The 25,073-nt window shown below is 40.9% G+C and overlaps 1 protein-coding gene across 1 annotated transcript in view; it reads left to right on the top strand.

Moving 5' to 3' along the window:
• LOC126278402 (uncharacterized) overlaps positions 1 to 25,073 on the top strand; it is a 92,544-nt gene that overhangs the window by 44,641 nt on the left and 22,830 nt on the right. Inside the window, exon 2 of the mRNA XM_049978504.1 lies at positions 15,341 to 16,466. Within this exon, the coding sequence (XP_049834461.1) occupies positions 15,341 to 16,466 (1,126 nt within the window). The remainder of the gene's footprint in view (positions 1 to 15,340; positions 16,467 to 25,073) is intronic.

Raw genomic sequence — 25,073 nt, 5'->3', positions numbered from 1 at the left:
GCAAGGTCAGTAAGTGCGCCAAATCTGCTTGCAATCCCAGCAATCGAACTTCCTTGTATTTACCTCCCACTACCCCTCACAACTGTGCTATCAAGACTGCCAGAATGTGTACTGACAGTTCTGCATGGCCACACCCTCCTAACACGGCAGTGTTTGACACTCGGCCGGACACAAGTGTGCAAGTGCAACGAGTGTCACGTGTTCCCGAACTGACAGCTCCTACCCTACCCCTTGCGGACAGCATCTCAAACAATGCAACTTCGGCTCCTACACACCGCCGTGCGACTGCCACTGACAACACAAACAGTGCACTCGCATTCACCACCCGGATTGGGTTATTTCAGTTTCGATTCATGCCCTTCGGTCTGAAAAACGCAACCCAGACCTGGCAACGCTTCATCAATGATCTTGATGACATTCTTGTGTTCAGCTCCTCCGTTGAGGACTACATTCTACATGTGCAAACTGTTACGAACACTCTTTCGGCAGCAGGCACCATGACCAACCAGAACAAATGGCAGCTACATCAACCTGCTGTCACTTTTCTTGGTTTTTGGGTCTCTGCTGACGGCATTTCACCACCCCCTGAGAAAGTACAAACAGTACTAAACCTACCAAGACCTTCGTCATTCAAAGAGCTCTGGCGCTTTCTGGGGATAGTTAATTATTATCACCGTCATCTACTGTAGGCTGCAGAGATTCAGGCTCTACTGACGAATGCCTTGGCAAGCACCAAGACTTCTGGATCTTGGCCTGTTCCATGGACCCCTGCTATGACTGCCTCTTTCACTGCCCTCAAAAATCTTCTTGCCGAGTCCTGCACCATCACGCATCCTCATCCCAATGTGCAGCTATTCATCACCACAGACACAAGCTATACTGCCATCGGAGCTGTCCTTAACCAGACAGTCGACGGCCAAACTCCGCCTTTGCAGTTCTTCTCACACAAGCTCACCAATGCACAATGGAAATATTCCGCATTTGACTGGGAGTTGTTCGCAGTCTACAAAGCAATCAAGCATTTTAAGACTGATGTTGATGGACGCCCTTTCTATGTTTTAACAGACCATAAACCCCTGGCTGCGGCCATTACAAACCCGCCAGCTGACCCGCCTCCTCGCTGCTTCAGATACATGGACTTCATATCTCAGTTCACCACTGATGTCAGACACATAAAGGGTGCTGACAATATAGTTGCTGATTTCCTTTCATGAGTCGACACCGTTCATTTGCTGTTAGACCTCTTTGAACTGCCTAACCTCCAACCCGCCGACGAGGACACATAAAACCTGATTTCAGACTCTACCTCTTCACTACACTTTGTGCGCACCACCTTCCCTGGCATTTCTGGTGAGATCTGGTGCAATGACAGTACGGGCACATTACGCCCCCTCATCCTAACCATGCTCCATTGAGCTGTCTTCAACACACTGCACAATTTAGCCCTCCCCGGTGTTCGCGCGTCTGCCCGCCTCGTAGCGGAGCGCTTTGTTTGGAGAAATGTCAACAAGGACTGCCAGCAATGGGCATGCTCCTGCATCACATGCCAACACTACAAAGTACACAAGCACCATATTCATATTGACACTGTCGGCGCTCCCCCCCCCCCCCCCCCCCCCCCCAATGGCTTTTGTTATGTTCTCTCGTCTATCGACCGAACAACTCGCAGGGTCGAGGCTGTCCCCATCCCCAATATCACAGCAGAAACTGTTGCTCGAGCTTTTGTCTAGTCATGGGTATCGGGTTTTGGATGCCCAGCTGTCACCACGACTGACCAGGGCAGTCGAGCTGACCGTGATCCAGCTCCACAATGGACCCATGCCGACGCCATAGTAACCCCCCCCCCCCCCACACTCACGGCCTCTCAAGAGTACTCCGTACAGCGGAGGGGGGGGGGGGAGGGGGGGGGGGCTATGTGGCGCTGATGAAGTCGGCACCAGTATCGATCTGAGTATCGTCTTTGAACTAAGCTAAACATTATCTTCGTGCAGTTCTGCCATCCAGTTCATTGTAAGCCTTCTTGTGTAAAGAGGTGAATAAATGAAGTCCTGATTGTAAGGTGTTGTTTGGTGTAACTGACCCAAGCATCCACCTCCAAACCCTTTGAAACATATTGATGCCTAAATGAGGTGAAACATGTCATTGATAAATAAATAATAAGTACAACCCTGCAGCCAAGACCATTTGTTTCTTCAACTTACATCAATTTCTGCATTTCATGCTGACTAGCATCTACCACTAGTGCTAATGGTGCATTATGGACTGGATGAGAGTGGAGAACTTCTTTTTGTAAGATGGGTCTTTCCTTTTTGAGGGTGTGTTGCACCTCTGGGAGCCATGGTAGGAGGCATAAGCCTGCAGTGTTGTTACCTGAAAATTCTGCTGTCAGTAGTGCCATATTTATTTATTATATATTTATTTATTTCTAGTTTTGGTGATCCATGTTAATGATTTCATATTACAGTTAACAGTAACTTGGGTTCTTCTACAGAAAATCAATTTTGATATATAAATAAATGTTACAAAATAATAAGTGTTGCAGACAATAAATATTGAAAAATATATGTTTACAATAAAGAATAGTCAGGATTACGAATGTAGATGCAAATTTAACAATAAAATAAATGCTGAACATTGTAGTTCAGGGACTCTTCTATCGTATAAAATGATCCTTGTAATAGGAACTGCCTTAAAGTTTTTTTAAACAAGAGCTCGTCTTCTACCAAACACTTAATTCTTGAAGGGAAGGCGTTAAAAATCTTACAGCCAGTGAAACGGACTCCTTTCTGCACCATACTTAGATTTGCCTGTTCATAGTCGATATCATGTTTTCTTCTTGTCTCATGACTATGATACTCACTATTCAGTTTAAAAATGGATTTTTCTTTCCTTATGAAGCTCATCAAAGAGAAAATATATTGCGCAGTGGATGTAAGGATTCCAAGTTTCTTAAAAAGATTCCTGCATGTGGCTCTAGGATGGACTCCACACATGATCTTATGGTTCTTTTTTGTGCACACAGTACTTTTTTAGCCAGTGACTTATTACCCCAAAATATAATTCAGTATGCCATAATGGCATGAAAACAACCATAATAGGCTGACTTCATGGTTTCCATACTTCTATAAGAAGAAACAATGTGTAATGTGTAAGTTTCTGAACTCAGTCTTTTGCGTAAATCTATGATGTGGTTTGACCATTTCAGTTTGCTGTCAATGTGCAAGCCTAGGTATTTTGAGATGTCCACACTGGTTATCATCTGCTCACCTATTTTTACTGCTATTTACTCGCCTTTGAATGTTGTATGAAATGGAATGTAGTTTGTCTTAGTGTAATTTAAAGCAAGGTCATTAATGTTAAACCAGTTCACTGTTTCACTTAAAACCTTATTTGCTGTTTCCTCAAGTTTATCTACTGAATTAATAATAAGTAGTGTAGTGTCATCAGTGAAAATGGTGAGTCTGCAATATTCTGTACAAAGAGGCAGATCATTTATGAAGATAATAAAAAGTAGGGGCCCCATAACTGAGTCTTGGGGCACTCCACATGTGATGGTCCCCCATTCTGAAGATAATGGGACTCCATTTTTACTATCCACTACAACTTTCTGTTTCCTGTTTGACAGGTAAAAGTTGAGCCATTTCCCTGATGAACCACTTATACCGAGATGTGCAGCTTTTTGTTAAGGAATCTGGTGACTGAGACAGTCAAACGCTTTCGTTTTTTGTTGATAGATTTGAAGACTTTGCCAGCAATGCAAATATTGCATCTGCTGTTGACAAACCTTTCTGAAATCCATACTGACTTTCGCAGAGGATATTTTGATCCCTGAGTTGCTTAACTATCCTGGCATGCATTACTTTCTCTAAAACGTTTGAAAAACTTGTGAGTAGTGATATTGGCTGATAGTTAGCAGCATCTGTCTTATCTCCCTTCTTATACAGTGGTTTTACCAGTGCATACTTAAACCTGTCAGGAACTATTTCTTGCTTAAGTGATGCATCAAAAATGTGGCAAAGGACTTTACTTACATGGCTGCAGCAGTAGTTTAATAATTTGTTGGAAATATTGTCAATCCTGAGAGAGTTTTTACTTTTCAGAGATTTAATAACTATTCCAATTTCTTGAACAGTGACTGTTGTTACATTCATGAGTTGTACTGAGCTAGGTACTCTGGCTTTCAAAAGATTGATGGCTTGTTTCATGGAGCTTTCTAAACCTATGTTTTCTGTTACTGTTAAAAATGTTTGTTTAATGTGTCTGCAACTCTTTTTGGATTGCTAACAAGATGACCCTCACTTTTTATTTAGATATTTTCACTACTAACTGCATTTTTCCTTGTTTCCTTCTTTACAAAATTCCAAATGGTTTTTACTTTATTGCTCAAGTAATCAATTTCTGTCTTCAAGCACATGTTCTTTGCTGCTAGTATGGTCTTAATTCAGAACTTTATTGTAGAGTTTATAGTGCATACTCCTAATGGGATCATTTGCTCTCTTGGCTGCAGCATATAGTTCTCTACTTGTTTTTCAAGAAATTTTGATGCCTTTAGTAATCTAAGGCTTTTTTCCACATTTTAACAGGTTTTCTCTCACTGACTTTTTTTTGGAAAGGTTTCTTCAAAAAGACTTGTAACTTCATTTATAAATATATTAAATTTTGTGTTACATCAATTGCAGCATACACAGGGGACCAGTCCTCTAGCCTGTATCTCTGTTGTTTGCAGCAGGTGTCGACAATAGAAGAAAAGAACAATTCCTAGGAATCAGGCTGCTGCTGAAAATCTGTTGGATGTAGGATGTTTTTAAGAACGTCTATCTTCTCTCTGAGTGGACAGATATGAGCCAAAGAACTCTTACGATTGAGGAAAGTGACTTGTTGGTACAGAGCACATTTCCTTTCATTTACTGTCAAAGCGTACTTTCATATGCTGCTGAACGTTGCACTGGGGCATTTCTCATGTAATTCTTCTGTCTGGGAAAATAACCAAAATATTGTATAGACAAATGAAACAGGACTCACTCCTCATAGCATTTCATCTACAAAACACTGCCATGACTTGCCAGCAATGTTTAGACCAAATGCCATGAACAGATACTTGAAAAGACCAAAATATGTTATTACTGTGTTCTTGGGATGTCCTCTGCCACAGGAATCTGATTGTAAGCCTTTATTCAATTAATCACTCTAAAAATTGTAGTTCTAGCTAATAAATTCATGAAATCTCATACATTAGGGACTGGTTGGCTTTCGTGGATGGCATGTGCATTCAAAGTGTGGTAATTTCTCCAGAGGCTCCAGGTCCCATCCTTCTCCTTCACTAGATGTAATAGTGATGCCCAGGGGCTGTTGAATCTGCTTATATACACATTTGTAACATTTCCTCAAATTTTGCTTTTGGCACAGAAAATGGTTACGTGGCAAAATCCCTGGCTGTTGAGAGATTGGTTGGCCAGGTGTTTCATAATATGGTGCACCATGGCTGATAACTTCCTATCTGACCTCTGGTATAACAGAATTCTAAGGTGAGTTGATAGTATTTGTAGCAGTTTTGCCTATATTACCTGTGGCTATGTCACTGCCCATCTTGATATGTGCCATGTGGAGATTAGTTCCAGTCCTGGGTGGTGAATGATAACTGCTTCCAATATTGGCTCAATAACTTTTGTTAGTGTGGTCCTCCATTTTAACATTCAGCTGAAACCCATGTCAACTATTACTTCACATTCACCAAATTTTGTAATGGGCGAGTTCCTAGCTGTACTAAAGTGGAGGGGTGTACCACTGGTGCAGTTTTATTCTGTCTGTTGGCAGTGTATTTACATGTGAACCTAAGTCAATAAGGCAGGAATGGTTTACTTGCGTGTCCATTAGTTACAGACTGTGTGATAATGTAAACACTGCTTGTGTGACCGTGGTTGATTTTTCGCTTTAAAATAGGCCAATTTTGACTGCTGTGTCTTCATTAATTTTGGTTGCCATTTGTCTTCAATGGTGCTTCCAGGGCTAATGATGACTCCTTAATTTATTATGATTTGATGCTTTTGTGGAACAGTGCAACCTGCAACATCTAATGCAGGCCCTGGAGGCCAATCGTGAATGCACATGATGTGCATCTTGTAGCGTGACCACCAATATGCCTGTGGTCCCAGCACAGTGGGTGATCCTTCTGTTTGCAATCTACTTAGTTCTGCCAGTGGAATGAGTGACTGTCTTCTCTATTTTTGGGGACTGATGACCTCAGAAGTTAAGTCCCATAGTGCTCACAACCATTTGAACCATTTTTTCTATTTTGCCTAATGCAGGTCTGCTTTTTTACTGTCAGTGGCAATAACTGCTTCTGAAGTGTGACCATTAGAAACTGCAGGCTGCCGAGCTGTTTGTTAATTTTTGTTTGCTGCTCATGTCATATAGCAGCTGTCTCATCAGACATTGTTGTTAGTTGGTAGTTGGTTATGTCACCACTGAAGTTTTTGCCTGTTCCATCATAGAGTGAACTTTCTCTGCTTCTGTTAGAGAAGATTTAATATCACATTCCTCATATATCTTGATAGCTATTTTTATTTTTCTGGTAATGGCATCTGCTTTACACGAACATTCTGTAGCATTGCATCCATCATAGCTTCTTCCTACATGATTTTCCTTAGGCAGTGTTAGAAGTCTGTTACTGATACATTCACACAGAAATAGTTGTTGCATGTATTGGTACACTGACTAAGGTGTCCTTATGGAGATACTGCTATTGCAAAAGTGGCTTCAATAAAGTGTCCAAAACCATTGTGACCGCTTTGGATCTGTGTTGGTAGGTTTTACTCCTGGCTTATGAACCCCTTCATTATCAGACTCATTTAATTTGGGTGCCCATCTTTTTAACCAACTTGAAGGGTGTTTTAGGTCTAATAACCCCTTCAAGGATGGATAATCTGTTACCATGTTAAATTTCAGCCCATACAAATAACAGTGAAAATAAGAAATTCCATGTATTACTGCCAACATCTTTTTTTCAGTTGTTGAGCAATTTCATTCAGCTTTGTTCAACTATCTAGATATGTATGACACAAGGTGTTCCTTTCCATTGTAATTCTGACTCAGAGTACAGCCTACCACACTGCTCAGAAAAGTATGAATTGCTTCTCGAAATCAGGGCGTACTAACACAGTATCAGACATTAGTGCTTTCTTCATTTTTTGAAAAGCTTCTTGAGTCTCTACTGTTCATTGGAATTTAATCCCTTCCGAAGTATCTGAGTTAATTCTTGTGCAGTTTCAGAAATTCCCTTTACAAATTTATGATAATAGTTCATTGACCAAGAAATGATAGAACTGTTTTGTTGTCTGTGGTGTTGCAAAATCATGCACAGCTGATGTGAGATGAGTCCTTACTCCCCCGTGATAGTAATATGGCTGAGGTAATTAGCTTTTCTTTGAGCAAAATGAGACTTCTATATGCTAAGTGTAGGATGTGCTGTTCTCAGTCTGCTGAAACTTCATACAAAAACATAACATGCTTTTCTTAATTTCTTGCATAAAATATTATATTGTCAAGATACACCAGACATATCTTTTGTTGCAACCTGTGAAGTACTCCATCTAACGGGCACTGGAACATAGTAGGAGCATTTTTTAATCCAAAAGGTATGCTGTTGTACTGTTAATGACCTGATTGTGCTGTGAATGCTTTCTTAGGCCTGCCTTCTGGACGTATTTCAGTTTGTTGATAACCACTTTTAAGCTAAGATCAACTGCCAAAAAAATTTACATTGTTTGAAGTTGTATAATTTTTCTGTGATGTTTGGTATTGAATACACATATGTTATAGTGCATAGCCCAGTCACAGGTGATACCAGACAGAGGTGGTGACATAGCTATACAGTGGAAAGAAACAATCAATACTGTAAGTCAGTCACAGATATGAGCACATGTTGCTATGTTGGTAGCAGGCATCAAACATCAGGCACAAGTGCCACATTCAGCAGAATATCCACTGAGAGAGAGTGAGACGAAGATAAATTTGTTAGTTCTTGTTACATGGAGCAACAAGTTATACCTCAAATGAAATAACACATATCACGTTATTTGTTAGATAGTTTAATTAATTTCTTTGCGTGTTTTTGGGTACTTGCATTATTTAATTCATATATTTCTGGCGTATTATAGTATTTGACAGTTGTAGCATCACGCTTTAGTGTTTACTTCGTAGATTCCTATTCAAATTGCGTGTGAGTTTCGTATAGGAGGTGCAATTTCGAGTCTTAGTTACTGGAATCGTAAATTCAGCAGATTGTAGCGCAGTCGTTAGGCATTTGTACAGGTTAGTTGATACATTCTTTGCGTGTTTCGCTTGCGTTATCTAGGCACGGACTCGTGTTTCGGCAACTGTTGTTCAACATCGATTAGAATGGACAGGGACTGCGATTGCTGTGTTCGGATGAGGGCTGACTTGGCATCCCTTCGCTCACAGCTGCAATCGGCGCTGACTTCGGTCGCGCAGCTTGAGGCTGTTGCCAATGGGCACCACTGTGGGGAGCCGGACTTGGGTATCACGGGGATGTCAACCTCGTCCCGTCTGTCCCCAGATCGGTCTGCCGCTGTGGTTGCCCCGGTTGCTGCCCGCAGTGGGGCTGAGCCCTCGCCTGTGGTTGATTGGGAGGTCGTTCCAAGGCGTGGCAGGCAGCAAAAGGCGTCCCCGTAGGCTGATCAGAAAGCCTCCCCGGTGCGTCTGACAAACCGGTTTCAGGCACTGTCTCTGGCTGAGCCAGATGCAGCTGCCTGCCCTGTTTCAGAGGATCATTCTCAGCCTTCAAGGTCCGGGCAATCGCAGAGGGTGGGCTTCCTGGTAGTTGGGAGCTCAAATGTTAGGCGCGTAATGGGGCCCCTTAGGGATACGGTGGCGAAGGAGGGGAAGAAATCCAGTGTGCACTCCGTGTGCATCCCGGGAGGAGTCATTCCTGATGTGGAAAGGGTCCTTCCGGATGCCATGAAGAGCACAGGGTGCAGCCAGCTGCAGGTGGTGGCACATGTCGGCACTAATGACGTGTGTCGCTTTGGATCTGAGGAAATTCTCTCTGGATTCCAGCGGCTATCTGATTTGGTGAAGGCTGCCGGTCTTGCTTACGAGATGAAGGCAGAGCTCACCATCTGCAGCATCATTGACAGAACCGACTGCGGACCTTTGGTGCAGAGCCGGGTGGAGGGTCTGAATCAGAGGCTCAGACGGTTTTGCGACCGTATTGGCTGCAGATTCCTTGACTTGCGCCATAGGGTGGTGGGGTTTCGGGTTCCGCTGAATAGGTCAGGAGTTCACTACACTCAGCTGGCGGCTACACGGGTAGCGGAGGCTGTGTGGCGTGGACTGGGCGGTTTTTTAGTTTAGAAGGCCTCGGGAAAGTGCGGGATGGGCTGCAATGTCAAAGGGTGCTTGGCAATTACAGGACGTACTTGGATCAAGGAACAGTCGGAATTATAGTTGTAAATTGTTGTAGTTGCACTGGAAAAGTCCCTGAGCTTCAAGCGATAATAGAAAGCACAGCAGCTGATATCGTTATAGGCACAGAGAGCTGGCTAAAGCCTGAAATAAGTTCTGCAGAAATTTTTACGAAGTCTCAGACGGTGTTCAGGAAAGATAGATTAGGCAGAATTGGTGGTGGAGTGTTTGTGTCTGTCAGTAGTGGTTTATCTTGTAGTGAAGTCGAAGTAGATACTTCGTGCGAATTGGTATGAGTGAAGGTTATACTTAACAGCCGAATTAAGTTAATAATTGGCTCCTTCTACCAACCCCCAGACTCTGATGATACAGTTGCGGAACAGTTCAGAGAAAGTTTGAGTCTCGTAACAAATAAATACCCCACTCATATGGCTATAGTTGGTGGGGACTTCAACCTACCCTCGGTATGTTGGCAAAAATACTTGTTCAAAACCGGTGGTAGGCAGAAAACGTCTTCCGAGATTGTCCTAAATGCTTTCTCCAAAAATTATTTCGAGCAGTTAGTCCACGAACCCACGTGAATTGTAAATGGTTGTGAAAACACACTCACACTTGACCTCTTAGCCACAAACAATCCAGAGCTGATAGAGAGCATCATGACTGATACAGGGATTAGTGATCACAAGGTCATTGTAGCTAGGCTCAGTACCATTTCTTCCAAATCCATCAGAAACAAACGCAAAATAATTTTATTTAAAAAAGCGGATAAAGTGCCACTAGAAGCCTTCCTAAAAGACAATTACCATTCCTTCCGAACTGACTATGCGAATGTAGATGAGATGTGGCTCAAATTCAAAGATATAGTAGCAACAGCAATTGAGATATTCATACCTCATAAATTGGTAAGAGATGGAACGGATCCCCCGTGGTACACAAAAAAGGTCCGAACGCTGTTGCAGAGGCAACGGAAAAAGCATGCGAAGTTCAGAAGAACGCGAAATCCCGAAGATGGGCTAAAATTTACAGACGCGCGAAATTTGGCACGTACTTCGATGCGAGATGCCTTTAATAGGTTCCACAACGAAACATTGTCTCGAAATTTGGTAGAAAATCCGAAGAAATTCTGGTCGTATGTAAAGTACACAAGCGGCAAGACGCAGTTAATACCTTCGCTGCGCAGTGCCGATGGTACTGTTATCGACGACTCTGCCGCTAAAGCGGACTTATTGAACGCAGTTTTCCGAAATTCCTTCACCAGAGAAGACGAATGGAATATTCCAGAATTTGAAACACGAACATCTGCTAGCATGAGTTTCTTAGAAGTAGATACCTTAGGGGTTGCAAAGCAACTCAAATCGCTTGATACGGGCAAGTCTTCAGGTCCAGATTGTATACCGATTAGGTTCCTTTCAGATTACGCTGATACTATAGCTCCCTACTTAGCACTCATATACAACCGCTTGCTCACCGATAGATCTGTACCTACAGATTGGAAAATTGCGCAGGTCGCACCAGTGTTCAAGACAGGTAGTAGGAGTAATCCATTTAACTACAGACCTATATCATTGATGTCGGTTTGCAGTAGGGTTTTGGAGCATATACTGTATTCAAACATTATGAATCACCTCGAAGGGAACGATCTATTGACACGTAATCAGCATGGCTTCAGAAAACATCGCTCTTGTGCAACGCAGCTAGCTCTTTATTCGCACGAAGTAATGGCCGCTATCGACAGGGGATCTCAAGTTGATTCCGTATTTCTAGATTTCCGGAAAGCTTTTGACACCGTTCCTCATAAGCGGCTTCTAATCAAGCTGCGAAGCTATGGGGTATCGTCTCAGTTGTGCGACTGGATTCGTGATTTCCTGTCAGGAAGGTCGCAGTTCATAGTAATAGACAGCAAATCATCGAGTAAAACTGAAGTGATGTCAGGTGCTCCCCAGGGAAGCGTCCTGGGACCTCTACTGTTCCTGATCTATATAAATGACCTGGGTGACAATCTGAGCAGTTCTCTTAGACTGTTCACAGATGATGCTGTAATTTACCGTCTAGTAAGGTCATCCGAAGACCAGTATCAGTTGCAAAGCGATTTAGAAAAGATTGCTGTATGGTGTGTCAGGTGGCAGTTGACGCTAAATAACGAAAAGTGTGAGATGATCCACATGAGTTCCAAAAGAAATCCGTTGGAATTCGATTACTCGATAAATAGTACAATTCTCAAGGCTGTCAATTCAACTAAGTACCTGGGTGTTAAAATTACGAACAACTTCAGTTGGAAGGACCACATAGATAATATTGTCGGGAAGGTGAGCCAAAGGTTGCGTTTCATTGGCAGGACACTTAGAAGATGCAACAAGTCCACTAAAGAGACAGCTTACACTACACTCGTTCATCCTCTGTTAGAATATTGCTGCGCGGTGTGGGATCCTTACCAGGTGGGATTGACGGAGGACATCGAAAGGGTGCAAAAAAGGGCAGCTCGTTTTGTATTATCACGTTATAGGGGAGAGAGTGTGGCAGATATGATACACGAGTTGGGATGGAAGTCTTTACAGCATAGACGTTTTTCGTAGCGGCGAGACCTTTTTATGAAATTTCAGTCACCAACTTTCTCTTCCGAATGCGAAAATATTTTGTTGAGCCCAACCTAGATAGGTAGGAATGATCATCAAAATAAAATAAGAGAAATCAGAGCTCGAACAGAAAGGTTTAGGTGTTCGTTTTTCCCGCTCACTGTTCGGGAGTGGAATAGTAGAGAGATAGTATGATTGTGGTTCGATGAACCCTCTGCCAAGCACTTAAATGTGAATTGCAGAGTAGTCATGCAAGTAGGTAGAGACTTGACAATCTAATAGTGCTTTACAAATTGTTAAGCAAATACAGTGGAATGGGAACTGCAAACAGCTAGTGAAGAAGTAGGCTACATTCAGTCATAACGGACAAAGCTTCATGTCATTGCCTTCTGCCTGCATGTGTAAATACCACAGTTCTCCAGCTCTGAGTTCAGATGGCCATTAGAATTGATGGTGTTCATACCACAGGACTTGATTCAGTGATTATTATGGTGTAGTGACATCCATTTATTAGATTTTCCAGCATTTCTTGTGAACACTCTTATTGCTCTTCTGCACTAACGTCGTCACTGCAGGTACTTTAGCGTGCCATGGCCTACCCGTCTGGCGGGCCTGGATCAGCCAACTACATGACTTCTGACAGTGTGACCCATCTTGATGGGTCACTGTGGATCATCATCAACTTCTGGAATGGGATTAAATTTGCTCTAATGCAGTGTGGTGGCATAATAATCCCACGCTACAGCTTTGCCATCCTGATAGCAATCTGAAAGACTTACGTCTATCTCGATGACAAAGGATAGTCACAATCATTAAGCAGTGAGGAGTTTGTTAGTAAGAGTATGAAACTTTTTGGAAGTTTTGTTATCTATTTTTGTTTGTAATAAATATATGGAAGGCTACCACATGTCTTCAAGGTGGGGCAGTGATCACATTATCTCCACAAGATGAAGTACCTGATTGGTCTTTTGTTTATGCTCCATGCATCATTGTCCCAGTTTGGAGCAGTGCAGAAAGCCCAGAGTAACTGCCTGCAGTGAAAAATGCTGCAAGATATTTGTGCAAAGCAGTAGAGGAATAAGGATGTTGATCATTCATTCACGTAATGAGCAGTTAAACTGATATATACACTTTTTATACAATGTTCCTAATGTTCTAATAGTTTTGATGACACGAGAAGTGGTGCGAAAGTGGATTGCATTCACAATTTACACCTCACTCTCATCAGCTGACTTTTGTGTTGTGACCTGGCGATCCTCTTCTCTGGATATTCAGCTACTTCAATCTCCTGAAAGCTTCTTCTCTGAAGATTTTCGCTGGTTATAGGAATTAATTAGATTCTTTCTCTATTATTGAAGTAATTGGGTACTCATAGAATACTTTCAGTTCAATCATAATATATTTTCAACTTTCACAGAGAACAACTTCTGCAAGTCAACTTAGTCGTCAAACATTAGACTCTGTTAAACATATTTATAAAAACATTGGTCTAACAACCAAATGATTTATGGACATCACATATGTCTTGCCTCATGCAGGACTAAGACATGAAGTAAGATAAAAATCTATAATCAGTTGTTCATTTGCCTTTTTACAATAATTTCGTTCACTAACACAGCAAAGAATAGCCAATAATTACTCCGTGTTCTTTCACACAGCATCTGTGGCGCTAGTGGCAAACACTTGTCATCATCAGTAGACCGCCACTCTTACAGTCTTCTCATAACAAACTTCCAACTGGCCCACAGAAACAGGAGGCACAGTAGATACGCTAGATGGTATAAGGACGAGTGGTTCTAGAATTTACGCCGAAATTCTCGAAGCACTACAGTTTTGAGTAGAAAAAGTTGTTGCATTTATGGGACAATATATGAGGATAGTAACAGAGAGAAGTCTTCATGTGAATTGATGAAAGTTCCATAGATGTTGAAGCATTTCAATTCCAACATATTCAAGACAGCTACAGTGACAAAGTCTGATAGATCCGTTCTGTCACAAACATAATATAGGACATTTCAAGTGCAGAAATTCTCAACCATAAGAAATCTACAAATTCTAATCTGATAATATATACACATATCAGGGAACATTGCAGTAGCATAGTATATGAAAAAAACTTGACACTATTCTGTTGGACATAGTTTGCCTTCGCCTTACTGCAACCTGTGAAATGAATTACCCAGCAACATGGTGGGACCTGCAACTTGATATGAACTCTAAATCCTGAGGCAGCTTGGGATTTTTCACATTAACAAATCATTATCAGAAGTAGGGTTAGTGGGTAGGTCAGGGATATGTAGTCACTGAAGTGACATCCAATTGCAAAACTTTCACTAGGCCACTGAGTCACATATTATTATTACATTGTTATAGTGGTGAAACAAGCAGTATGTTAATCATACAGAAAAAAATTCTAGAACCAACTCCAGAGAACTGAATCTCTGCCACACCAGAAACAGACATAAATGTTTACAAATATGAACATAAATATTATGATGCAAACATCTACCCTGTGATAAATGTTTGGAACACAAAGAGCTTACATAATTAAAAATAATAATTGCTACAGTTTCAGTAATTGACAAATGTGCCATTTATCTCACCCTGAATGCAGTTATACATTGTCTTTTTTGCCTACATTTTTTGTAATATTATTGTTACTTTACATTTAGTTTTGTAACTTACAAGATCCTTTACATAACGTCACTGATGTCAAAATGTCAAACAAATATGAAAAGTAGATCCCACAGTCTGTAAAATAAGGGAAAAGTAATCACTCACCTATAGCAGATCGATGTATGGATCACATTAAACATATCAGAGAATAGCATTGACACTAGCTTTCCAGCACAACTGCTTGCACTGTCCGTTGGTTGTGTGTGTAGATGTGTGTACTATTGCTGAAAAAAGAGCTAGTGCTAGTACTCAAAAGTTAACGTGGATGCTGTTTTCTGTTATATATTATGTACTCCAAGTATCAATCTGCTATAGGTGAGTGGTTGCCTTTCCCCTATTTTACGTATTGCTCCAGCCAGGATTTCCATTATTGTCAAACAGTTCACAGTGTATATGATAATGATGTACTGCTAGTCTTTTCCTATGATTAATTAGTATATTGTGTCATTAGCAAGTCAGTAGTTATTTATTTGTGGTAATTTTGTTTCTTTGATTATGAAGGCTTCAGAGTTATCTCTATTTCTTCTTTTTACTGTCATCTCAGTTTCTGTATGTACAGAAATTTCCCAGTACTTTTATTTGTTTGTAATTTTGTTTTTCAGTTAAGTAATTAAAAATCATTCATAAACAGTATTACACATGTTCTAATGCATACATTCTTTTAACAGATTCTACATATGACTCACAAAACAGTAAATCATCATCTGGTAATGGACAGAATGGGAGAAAGTCAAAGAACCACCAGAATACCACAAGGAAAACTGATGAGGCTCCTGACTGGTCAAAACTGCCATTTGTGACAAGATATCACCTAGGTCATTTTAGTAACAAATGTGATAAAGATTGCTCTGATTCACCTCCACTTAGCTTAGACGAAGATATTACCTCTGAAGAGGAAACAGGAAATTATAATCAAAAAAATGGGGGTGACAGAAATTACAGTTTTCAAAAAGTAATTTGTAAAACAGATGCAACCAAAGTGTCTCCAGATAATGGCAATGCTTCCCGATCTGAGCGCACGAAGTATGATCTTCGAAATGAACTTAAACTGAAAAGGAAGATGACTTCTTCGCATGTAAAGAAGTCACATACAAGAAACTTATTTATCACAAAAAAATTGCACACAGATAGGCGACTAAAACCTGTTGATCAAAAATATAATCTAAAAGCTGAGTATTGGTCTGTCATTAAGCAGAACATAGCTAACCAGAAATGTAAAACTGAAGAAATATCAAATACTGAGCAGGTATCACTGAAAAAGCAGGATGGAAATACTGTACGGATGCCTGCTGGAGGAACTCTCAAATTTTTGCAACCAACTTATGTTGTTGGCACATCATCAGCTGTACAGAGTAATACTGGGGATAAATGTCAGGTAATTGTAAATATGGCACAAAACTTCCAAAGTCAGTTTTTGTCTCCTACTTACAAACTAGCCATGCAGCCTGATGTGCACTCATCACAGATAACTAATTTTCGGACATTACCAGTAACAGTAGCAAATGCAATCGAAAATACTCAGAAGAATGAGATCAGTAGAAATAAACAAAATTATGTTCATGGAAAGTCATTGCAGACCAACTCCTACTATGTTTCTGCACCAAGTTTTGATCGATCAGTGACTCAGCAAACAAAATCCAATCCAGAACCAATGACAAAACGTATTCCTCTGCATGGATGCCCATACTGCGAGAAGAAATTTGACCGACCATGGGTTTTGAAAGGTCACCTGAGATTGCACACGGGGGAACGGCCTTTTCAATGCCCGATGTGTGCAAAGAGATTTGCTGATAGGTGGGTCTTACATTTTTCATTCATTCCTTGTTATATAAATGCCAGAAAGACAGGAAAATATCCTGGGCTGTAGACCAAGTAAAAGTAATATTGTAGCTGAGAGCATCACCTGCTAGACACTATCAAACAACGGAAAGTCCAGGTTGGATTATCCACAGTGTTACCTGTACGAAAAGGCTAGATTGGTACTCACCACAGAGATGACACATTGAGTTGCAGACAGGTTTAACAAAAAGACTGCTACACATTTAGCTTTCCGCCAATGTCTTCTTCAGAGAAGAAAAGAAAACACACACACATATGCAGGCACACCTCACACATACATGACTGCCTTCTCCTGCCACTGTGGCCATAATGCAACGGTGTAATGTTGAGCAGAAGCAGCATTCCTGAGTGGGGCAAGGGAGGGGGAGGGATAGCAGCGTACAGGTGCGAGGAGAGGAGTCAGCACTGCCTGACGGATCGTGCAGGGACTAGATGGTGGGCAGACAAGGCTGCCTGGTGTGACATTGTGAGGCTGCTGGGGGTAGAGGAGGTGGGGGAGTAGAAAAGGAGGGCAGCAGAGATGAAAAAAAGACCAGTGGAGCAGGCAGAGAGCAGAGCACAATGAGGGTGGGCAATGTGAATTGGATGGAGGTGATAGGTCAGAAGGGGTAGAAACTGATGAGTGGAGATTGTGGAATTTCGTAGGTTATCTTAGGTTGAGGTTAGGGTGATTTTGTGAGCAGAGAATGTGTTGTGCCTCTCCGAGTTCATTTAGCAGTGATCTTCCCCTGTGACCACTCCCTGATAACCTTCCAAAACTTCTTTATACTCAGCTTCACAACCCTCCATTCCTAAGACCTTCACCTATCAGCAGAAGAAAGGACAGCCATACACAGCTTCGAAATGGATCGTGACCTAGCGATCCCACCTGCAGAGAAAGATTTCACTACTGTCGTTATGAACTTCAGTGACTGCCTGGTGGGAGGTTTCTGCCATTTGTCTGACTCCTCTGCCTACAAACTCTGCAAGAGCAACCCCATCCCAGAAGTCTAACATAACCTTCAATCCCAGATTAAAACATTAGGTCCTTCCTAGAACCTCATCCCACTGACACCCTGCACACCCACCTTCTACATGCTTCCAAAAATTAACGAACCCAACAACCATGGATACCTCATTGTAATTGGTCATTGTGCCCCCACAGAAAGAATTGAGACCCTCATTCACCAACACGTCCAACCAATTGCCCAAAATCTAGCCTCCCACATCAAAGGTACCAACCATTTCCTTCACCAACTCTCCATCATCCCTACACCTTTATCTCCAGGATCCCTACTCATCCCTGTTCACACCACTTCCCTATACACTAACATCCATCATGGCCATAGTCTTGCTACTATTGAACTCTCCAAATCACCTTCAGACTCCAAAACCACTACCTCATTCCTCATACATCTTACTAACTTTAGTCTAATGCACAACTACTTCTCCTTTGAAGGGAAGGTGTACAAACTAGTCTGTGGGACAGCTATGGGCACACTCATGGTGCCTTCCTGTGCCAACCTGTTTATGGACAATCTAGAGGAAACATTCCTAGCCTCACAAAACCCCAAACCCCTGGTCTAGTTCAGGTTCATTGATGCTATCTTCTTAATCTGGACTCAGGGCCAAGTCACCCTACCCTCATTCCTTTACAACCTTAACACCTTCTCTTCCATCTGCTTCACCTGGTCTTTCTCATTCCGGTGTGACAGCTTTCTGGATATTGGCTTCCTTCTCTCTTATGGCTTCAGTCACACCTCTGTCTGCGTTAGCCCTGCCAGGCACTAAAAGTTCCAATACAGGCTCACAACACGGACAGCCTATCTACAGTGACAACAACTGTCTTGCTCAATGTGCTGAAGGTCTTACAAATACCTTCACAGACAAGCACTATCCTCCAGAACTAGTCTGCAAACAGATTTCCCATGCCATACCTCCCCCATCCCAATCGTCCTACCACCCCCAAGAACTACATATAAAGGAGTAGCCCCTTTGTTACTCATCAGTACCACCCCAGACTGGAACAACTTAGCCACATCCTTCATCAGGCCTTTGATTATTTCTAGAATGAGTTGCTTTGATTATTATTTGGCATGCGCTGAAATGGAGGGCATCATACCCAAGATACTTCCCACCCCTCCTAAAGTGGTGTTCCATCACCAACCCAACCTCTACAACATCATGGTCCACCCCTTTGCCACTCCCAATCCCAACCCCTTGCATAGGGATCATACTCTGTACAGACCCAGGTGCAAGACCTACTCAATCAATCCACTGAGCACTTTCTATTCCAGTCCTGTTACAGATTTATCCAACCACACCAGAAGTTAAGCCACCTGCAAAAGCAGCCATTTCATATGCCAGCTCCACTGCAATCATTGCTCAGCCTTTAATTGATATGGTTACCAACCAGCTGTCTACCAGGATGAATGGCCACTGCCAATCTGTGGACACAAGCAAATGTAACTGAACATAACGTGCTTGATTTCAGTGGCTCCTTCACGACCCCAGCCATCTGGATCCTCCTGTCCATCACCAGATTCTTTGAACTGTGCCAATGGGAATTATAACACATTCTGTGCTCTAGAAATCATCCTGGCTTGAACCTAAGATAACCTTATGCCCCATATCCTCCCAAAAGTTTCCACCCCTTGTGTCCTATCACCTCTTCCCAATTCATGTCCCACATCCTTACTGCCCTCCACCCTCTGCCAACACCACTTGTGTTTTCCTATCTCTGCTGCTCTCCTTTCCTGCTCCCTCTCTCCTCTCCCACAGTGTCCTGACACTGCACCAGGCAGCCTTGTCTGGCCACCATCTAGTCCCTGCACACTCTGTCAGGCAGTGCTGTCTCCTCTCCCCCCCACCTGTATCCTGCTATATTTCCTCATCCTCCTTCCCCACCATACTAAAGGGTGCTGCTTTCTGGCCACAGAGGCAGGAGAGAGGGGTCATGTATACGTGAGGTGTGCTTGCTTGTGTGAGTGTGTGTGTGTGTGTGTGTGTTCTTTTCTCTTCTGAAGAAGGCTTTTGCTCAAAGCTAAGTGTGTAACTGTGTTTTTATTGTGTCTGTTTGCCACTCAACATGTCATCTTTGTGGTTAGTAGCAATCTATCATTTTCATAATATTTTTGATTTGTTAAGCATCTTACTGAATCATAATTAACATATAATCATAGTACTAGCCTACTTACGTTATTAACAATTGGTAATAATCTTATCTGATTAAAATGGACACAATATCCAATTAACAGGAGAGCCACAACTTTGAAAAAGCTGCTGCTTTTGTTGTTTTTGCAGCCTTAATGTTCAACTGCTATTTATCTGATACTGATTGCATATGACAGATATGAGTACACAGGTACTTATAAAATTAGTTTCTTACTTAGTTAGTTAGTTGTTCTATAGATCAAATTTATGATAAACATTATGATGTGGAATGGGCCAACAGAATAAACATAGAACACTTGTATATGACTAAATAAACACATCTAAAATAATATTTATCCGGCCATAAACTGGACATTTACAACTATTTTTTAAACGTCTAATTATCTCTACTGAAGAATTCGTCTCTGGTTTAGATGGAGCTCTTAAGGAGAAAGTTATTTTACAAAAATTTATGCTACATGTTGGGCATTTTATTTCTGTTTCCAATGGGTATATTCTCAAAGAGCTCTACAGATGCATATTTCACCTCTTTCTATACCAAAGTTTGATTCATTAAAGGGTAATGTACAACATATTTCCTTCTAGTGTTGTACTTGTGAATGTCTCTGTTACTCTAAAACCTAGGTGGATTGTTGAAAACAAATTTCGTAATAAAGTTATTATGCATATATCATTAGAACTGACACACACTTTATTACGAGGATTGTTCCAGAGACTATCACAAGGATTTGTCCTTCTAGATTCCAATGATGCAATTAATATCTAGCAGTGGGATATAAAATATAGCTTTCAATTTTTTTGATCTTTGTATGAACATGAGGAATATGAATAATATATGGTGTACATCACCCTGCCATTCCTTAGGCACCTCTTCCAGATTTTTGGAATTCTAACCTCAGCTTCACATTACACACATTCATTAATGAAATTCATTGTAAATAATCCATCAGAGTTTGAATAGAATAATAATGTCCACAGCTAAAGCAACAGACGAATATTTCATTTTGTTATTGTGAGCTTTTTTCCTCTATAATTTTTACTGTCTACAGTTTCCTCAAATAATGTGTAACTTATTTCCTGATACCTTAAAATATCACCCCCCCCCCCATTCCTTCTTCTTGTCAGTGTTCTCTATTTGTTCCTTTCCTCACCATTTCTAGGGAGAACTTCCTCATTTCTTGTGTTATCAGTCCATCTAATTTTTAGATTCCTTCCATAACACCACATCTGAACTGCTTCAGTTCTCTGTTTCTGGTTTTCACACAGTCCATGTTTCACTACCATACAATGCTGTGCTCCATATGTGCTGTCTCATGATTTTTTTCCTCAAATGAAGATCAGTGTTTGATACTAGTAGACCTCTTTTGAGCTGGAATGTCCTCTTTGCCTGTGATAGTTTTCTTTTTGGGTCATCCTTGTTTTGTCTGTCATACATTACTTTGCTTCCAAAGTAGTAGAGTCCCTTCACTTGGTGGTTTCCAATTTTGATACTAAGTTTCTCACTAATTAAATTTCTGCTACTCCTAATTGTGTTTGTCTATCTTTGGTTTATCCTCAATTCATATTCTGTTCTCACTAATGTGCTCTTTCCGTTCATTAGGCCTGTAATTCTTTTTAATTTTCACTGAGATTAGAAATGTTATCACCATAACTTATCATTGACATCCTTTCATCCTGAATTTCAATTCCACTTCTGACCCTATCTTTTATTTCTGTCATTGCTTCTCTGATGTACATTTTGAACAATAGATGAGACAGACTGCAGCCCTGTCTTACATACTTTTCAGCCAAGCATTCAATATTTGTTTTTCCATTCTTATTGTTCCGTCTTTTTTTACTTACATTATCTTTTCCTATAGCTCACACCTATTTTTCAGAAAATTTTGAACATTTTGCACCATTTTACATTGTTGAATGCTTTTTCTAGGTCAACAAATGAACGTGTCTCAATTTTTCTTAAGTATCCCTTCCATTATCAAGTGCAAATCAGAACTGGCTCTCCAGTGCATTTATCTTAGATCCAAACTGATTGCCATCTAACAGATGATCAATTTTCTTTTCCATTCTTCTGTAAATTATGATTGCAAGCAGGTTGGATAAATAAGCTGTTAAGCAGGTTATGTGAAATTTCTCAAATTTATCTGCCCTTGCTATGTTCAGTATTGCATGGATGGTATTTTTCCAATACTCCGATGCTGTATCCTCAGTCTTATAGATTCTACACACCAACTTCAGTGGTCGTTTGGTTGTACTTCCTGCCAATAATTTTAGACTTTTCGAAGAAATTTCATCTATGTCTCCTGCCTTACTTGATCTCAAGTCTTCCAAAGCTCTTTTAAACATTGACTCTAATATTAGTTCCATATTTCTTCCATACTGATTCCCATTTCTTCTTCTATTACATCATCAGATAGTTCCTCCACCACGCAGAGGCCTTCAGTATACTTTTACCACCCATCTGCACTGATGCCCGTGCTTTTAATTTCACTGAAGGTTGTTTCATCTTTTCTGCATGTAGAATCAGTCCTTCCCACAAATATTTATTTTGTATTTTTTGATTTCTTCACACTTTTCCTGGTATCATTTCTACTTAGCTTCTCTGCATTTCCTATTTCTGTCATTCCTGAGTATCTTATATTGTTCTGTTCTTTCCTTTCCCTCATATTTGAAACTATATTTGCTTCTCCAGCTTCTATGGTTGTCCATTTTAGAGATGTCCATTCCTTCTTAACTGAACCATCTACTGTGGTATTCATTATAACAGTATCTACAGACTTAGTGATTTTAATTATCATCATTACTTAGTACTTCAGAATTACTGTCTTACCATATTGATTCTTCTAGATGATTCTCTGAAATTTCAGCCTACTTTTCATCTTTATTAATTTATGGTCTGCATCTATGTATGCTCCTGGATATGTCTTGCAACTCACTATCTAATTTCAGAATCTCTAACTCACCATGATGTAATCCAGCTGGCACCTTCCTGTGACTTCAGACTGTTTTCAGGCATAGCTCCTCTTCTCTGATTTTTGAATGGCATATTTGCTATTACTAGCTGAAAGTTATGGCAGAACTCAATTAGTCTTTCTTCTCTTATAGTCTTCCTACCCAACTCATATTCTCCAAAAACTCTCCTCTACCACAATGTTCTAGTTCTGTATGATTTCACACTGTATTATCTGTATAGTCTCCTCATATACTTCCTCTGTCTCTTTGTCATCTACTGAACTATTCTTGTTGTCATTGGTTTGTTGTTTATTCTAATGAGCATAATTCTATCACTGAGCTGTTCACAGTAATTCACACTCTACCCTACATTCCTCTTTATGATATGTCCTACTCTCATTACACAATATTTTGCTGTAGACACTTGTCTGACCAGAAATCCTTGTCTTTTTTCCAATTCACTTCACTGATCCTCTGTATCTAGACTGTACCCTTACATTTCCATTTTCAGATTTCCTACCTTTCCTATCAAATTCAGACTTCTAAAATTTCACTCTCGAATGCATAGAATGTTACCCTTTCATTGGTTATTCAGTCTTTTTGTCATGGTCACATACCTCTTGGCAGTTCCGTCCTGATGAACTGAATGGGAGACTAGTCTGTAATGTTTTGTGAAAGGAGAGATCATCATGGCACCTATTTGGTTAAAGTTCACATGTTCTATGGACACATGTTTCTTGTCTTAATGCAGTGATTTCCATTGTCTTTTTCTTCTTCATGCTGTTGACTATTGCTGATTCTTTCACCTTTCAGGGGCAGTTCCCACCCCAAGGGCAAGAAGCTGTACACCACCTTTCTCTGCTCCTCTCTCCTCTTTGACAAGGCTGTCGTCAGAAAGGGGGTGACTCCCTATATTAGACATGTTTTTATTACTGGCCAAAAACGCTATCCCTGAAATGGGGTCCACTTACTCTTGTGAGGCCAAATGAGGAGCTGCTTGAAAAAGGAACCATTGGCATTATCAGGATTCTTTTACTGGTGATAATGGTGGGAAGGATTTGCAGCATCCTAATCAAATGGCCCACAATCGTAGATACTCTTTGTACTGTCTTTTAGGCAGTCATCTACTGGTCAGAAGAAGCCTAAGGCCTGATATGGGAGTAGTATTTATGTTTACAACTGTGTGAAATTGTTCACATTAATTATGATTTGGAGTCTGATCCTCTCTTGAAATGATGCAGTTGAAATTTCCACCTAAAGTAATTGGCATATGCAGATTAATGAATATGCCTGACACTTTGACTTGGTAAAAGCCATGTGTCTCTGTATCATGTTGAGAACCTTAGGAGTCATAGATATTGTTAGTAACTGGGATGCAGTACCTGACCCTGTGGGTAGAATTACTTGCAGGCCACATTTAATGCCTTGGTTACTTAATACCATTGTACAAGCATAATTACCTGAATTTATGATAGATTCATATCCTAAAATATCAGCAACTTTCAGAGATCTAGCCTCATGAAGAAAAATAATGGCAACACCAGCAGGTCACATATACTGTCTTTAATTTAATGTTATGCAGTTGAGATTAAGTGTTGATGCATATTTGCATCATCACTACACAAGAACAGTCTTCTTTGTTGTCTACCCATGGTACATGAGCATGTTGCTTGTAAGCTTGTGAGATGCCAGTTGGCTAAACTGATTTATTAGATTTTAATGGCATACAGACATGGGAACTGGTCAGTGGTGTGCGCCCGTCTGGGAGTTGTCTTCTGACCCCGGATCAGGTTTGTTGCTTTTATTACTGGGTTTATAAGTATGAGGTTGCCTTTCTTGCATTTCTGTTTTCATTTGTGCCGTTGAAGTGTATGTGGGTCTGTTGGACTCCAGCACGATTACATCGCTGAGCACCCACAAAAGTTCCAAGGAAAATGTTCACGTAAGAGGTGTTTTTTTCAGGATGCCGATCTTGTGGTTGTTGTACGGAAGATTCAGGTTTTTTATGACTTGAATTTTTCCTCATTAAGGTAGTGAAGCTTTTGATTTGGGTGTATCAAGCTTTTGTACATCTATGGCCATTGGTGCGACCTCCACATTGTCCAGTGTGGTTGGTGCAGGGGTGGTCACTACAGCATTGTCACCTGACTTGGAAGGTATACCTATGGCAGAGGGTTCTGTCCAGTTTGTCCTGATGCACTCCGAAGATCAGAAATGGAATGCAAACTTGGAAAGGTTGTTGGTAGGCCATTTTCATTAACAAAATGTTTGGATAGCACTTATAAGCATCTCTTTGCAGATGGGCATGGCTTGCAGATGTATGCTCCATGTGTTATTTGGAAGTTAGATTACACTTCATGGAGAGCTGAATTTGGGACACTGTACATGATGAAAATCGTCTATTGCTGCATACATGCATTGTTGACAGTCATATATTATCACTGCCCAATAACCGTGGAT

The sequence above is a fragment of the Schistocerca gregaria genome, chromosome 6, assembly GCF_023897955.1.
Source record: "Schistocerca gregaria isolate iqSchGreg1 chromosome 6, iqSchGreg1.2, whole genome shotgun sequence".
Lineage (NCBI taxonomy): Eukaryota > Metazoa > Arthropoda > Insecta > Orthoptera > Acrididae > Schistocerca > Schistocerca gregaria.
Note: the sequence above shows the minus strand (reverse complement) of the source record. Positions and strands in the feature narration are given on the sequence as shown.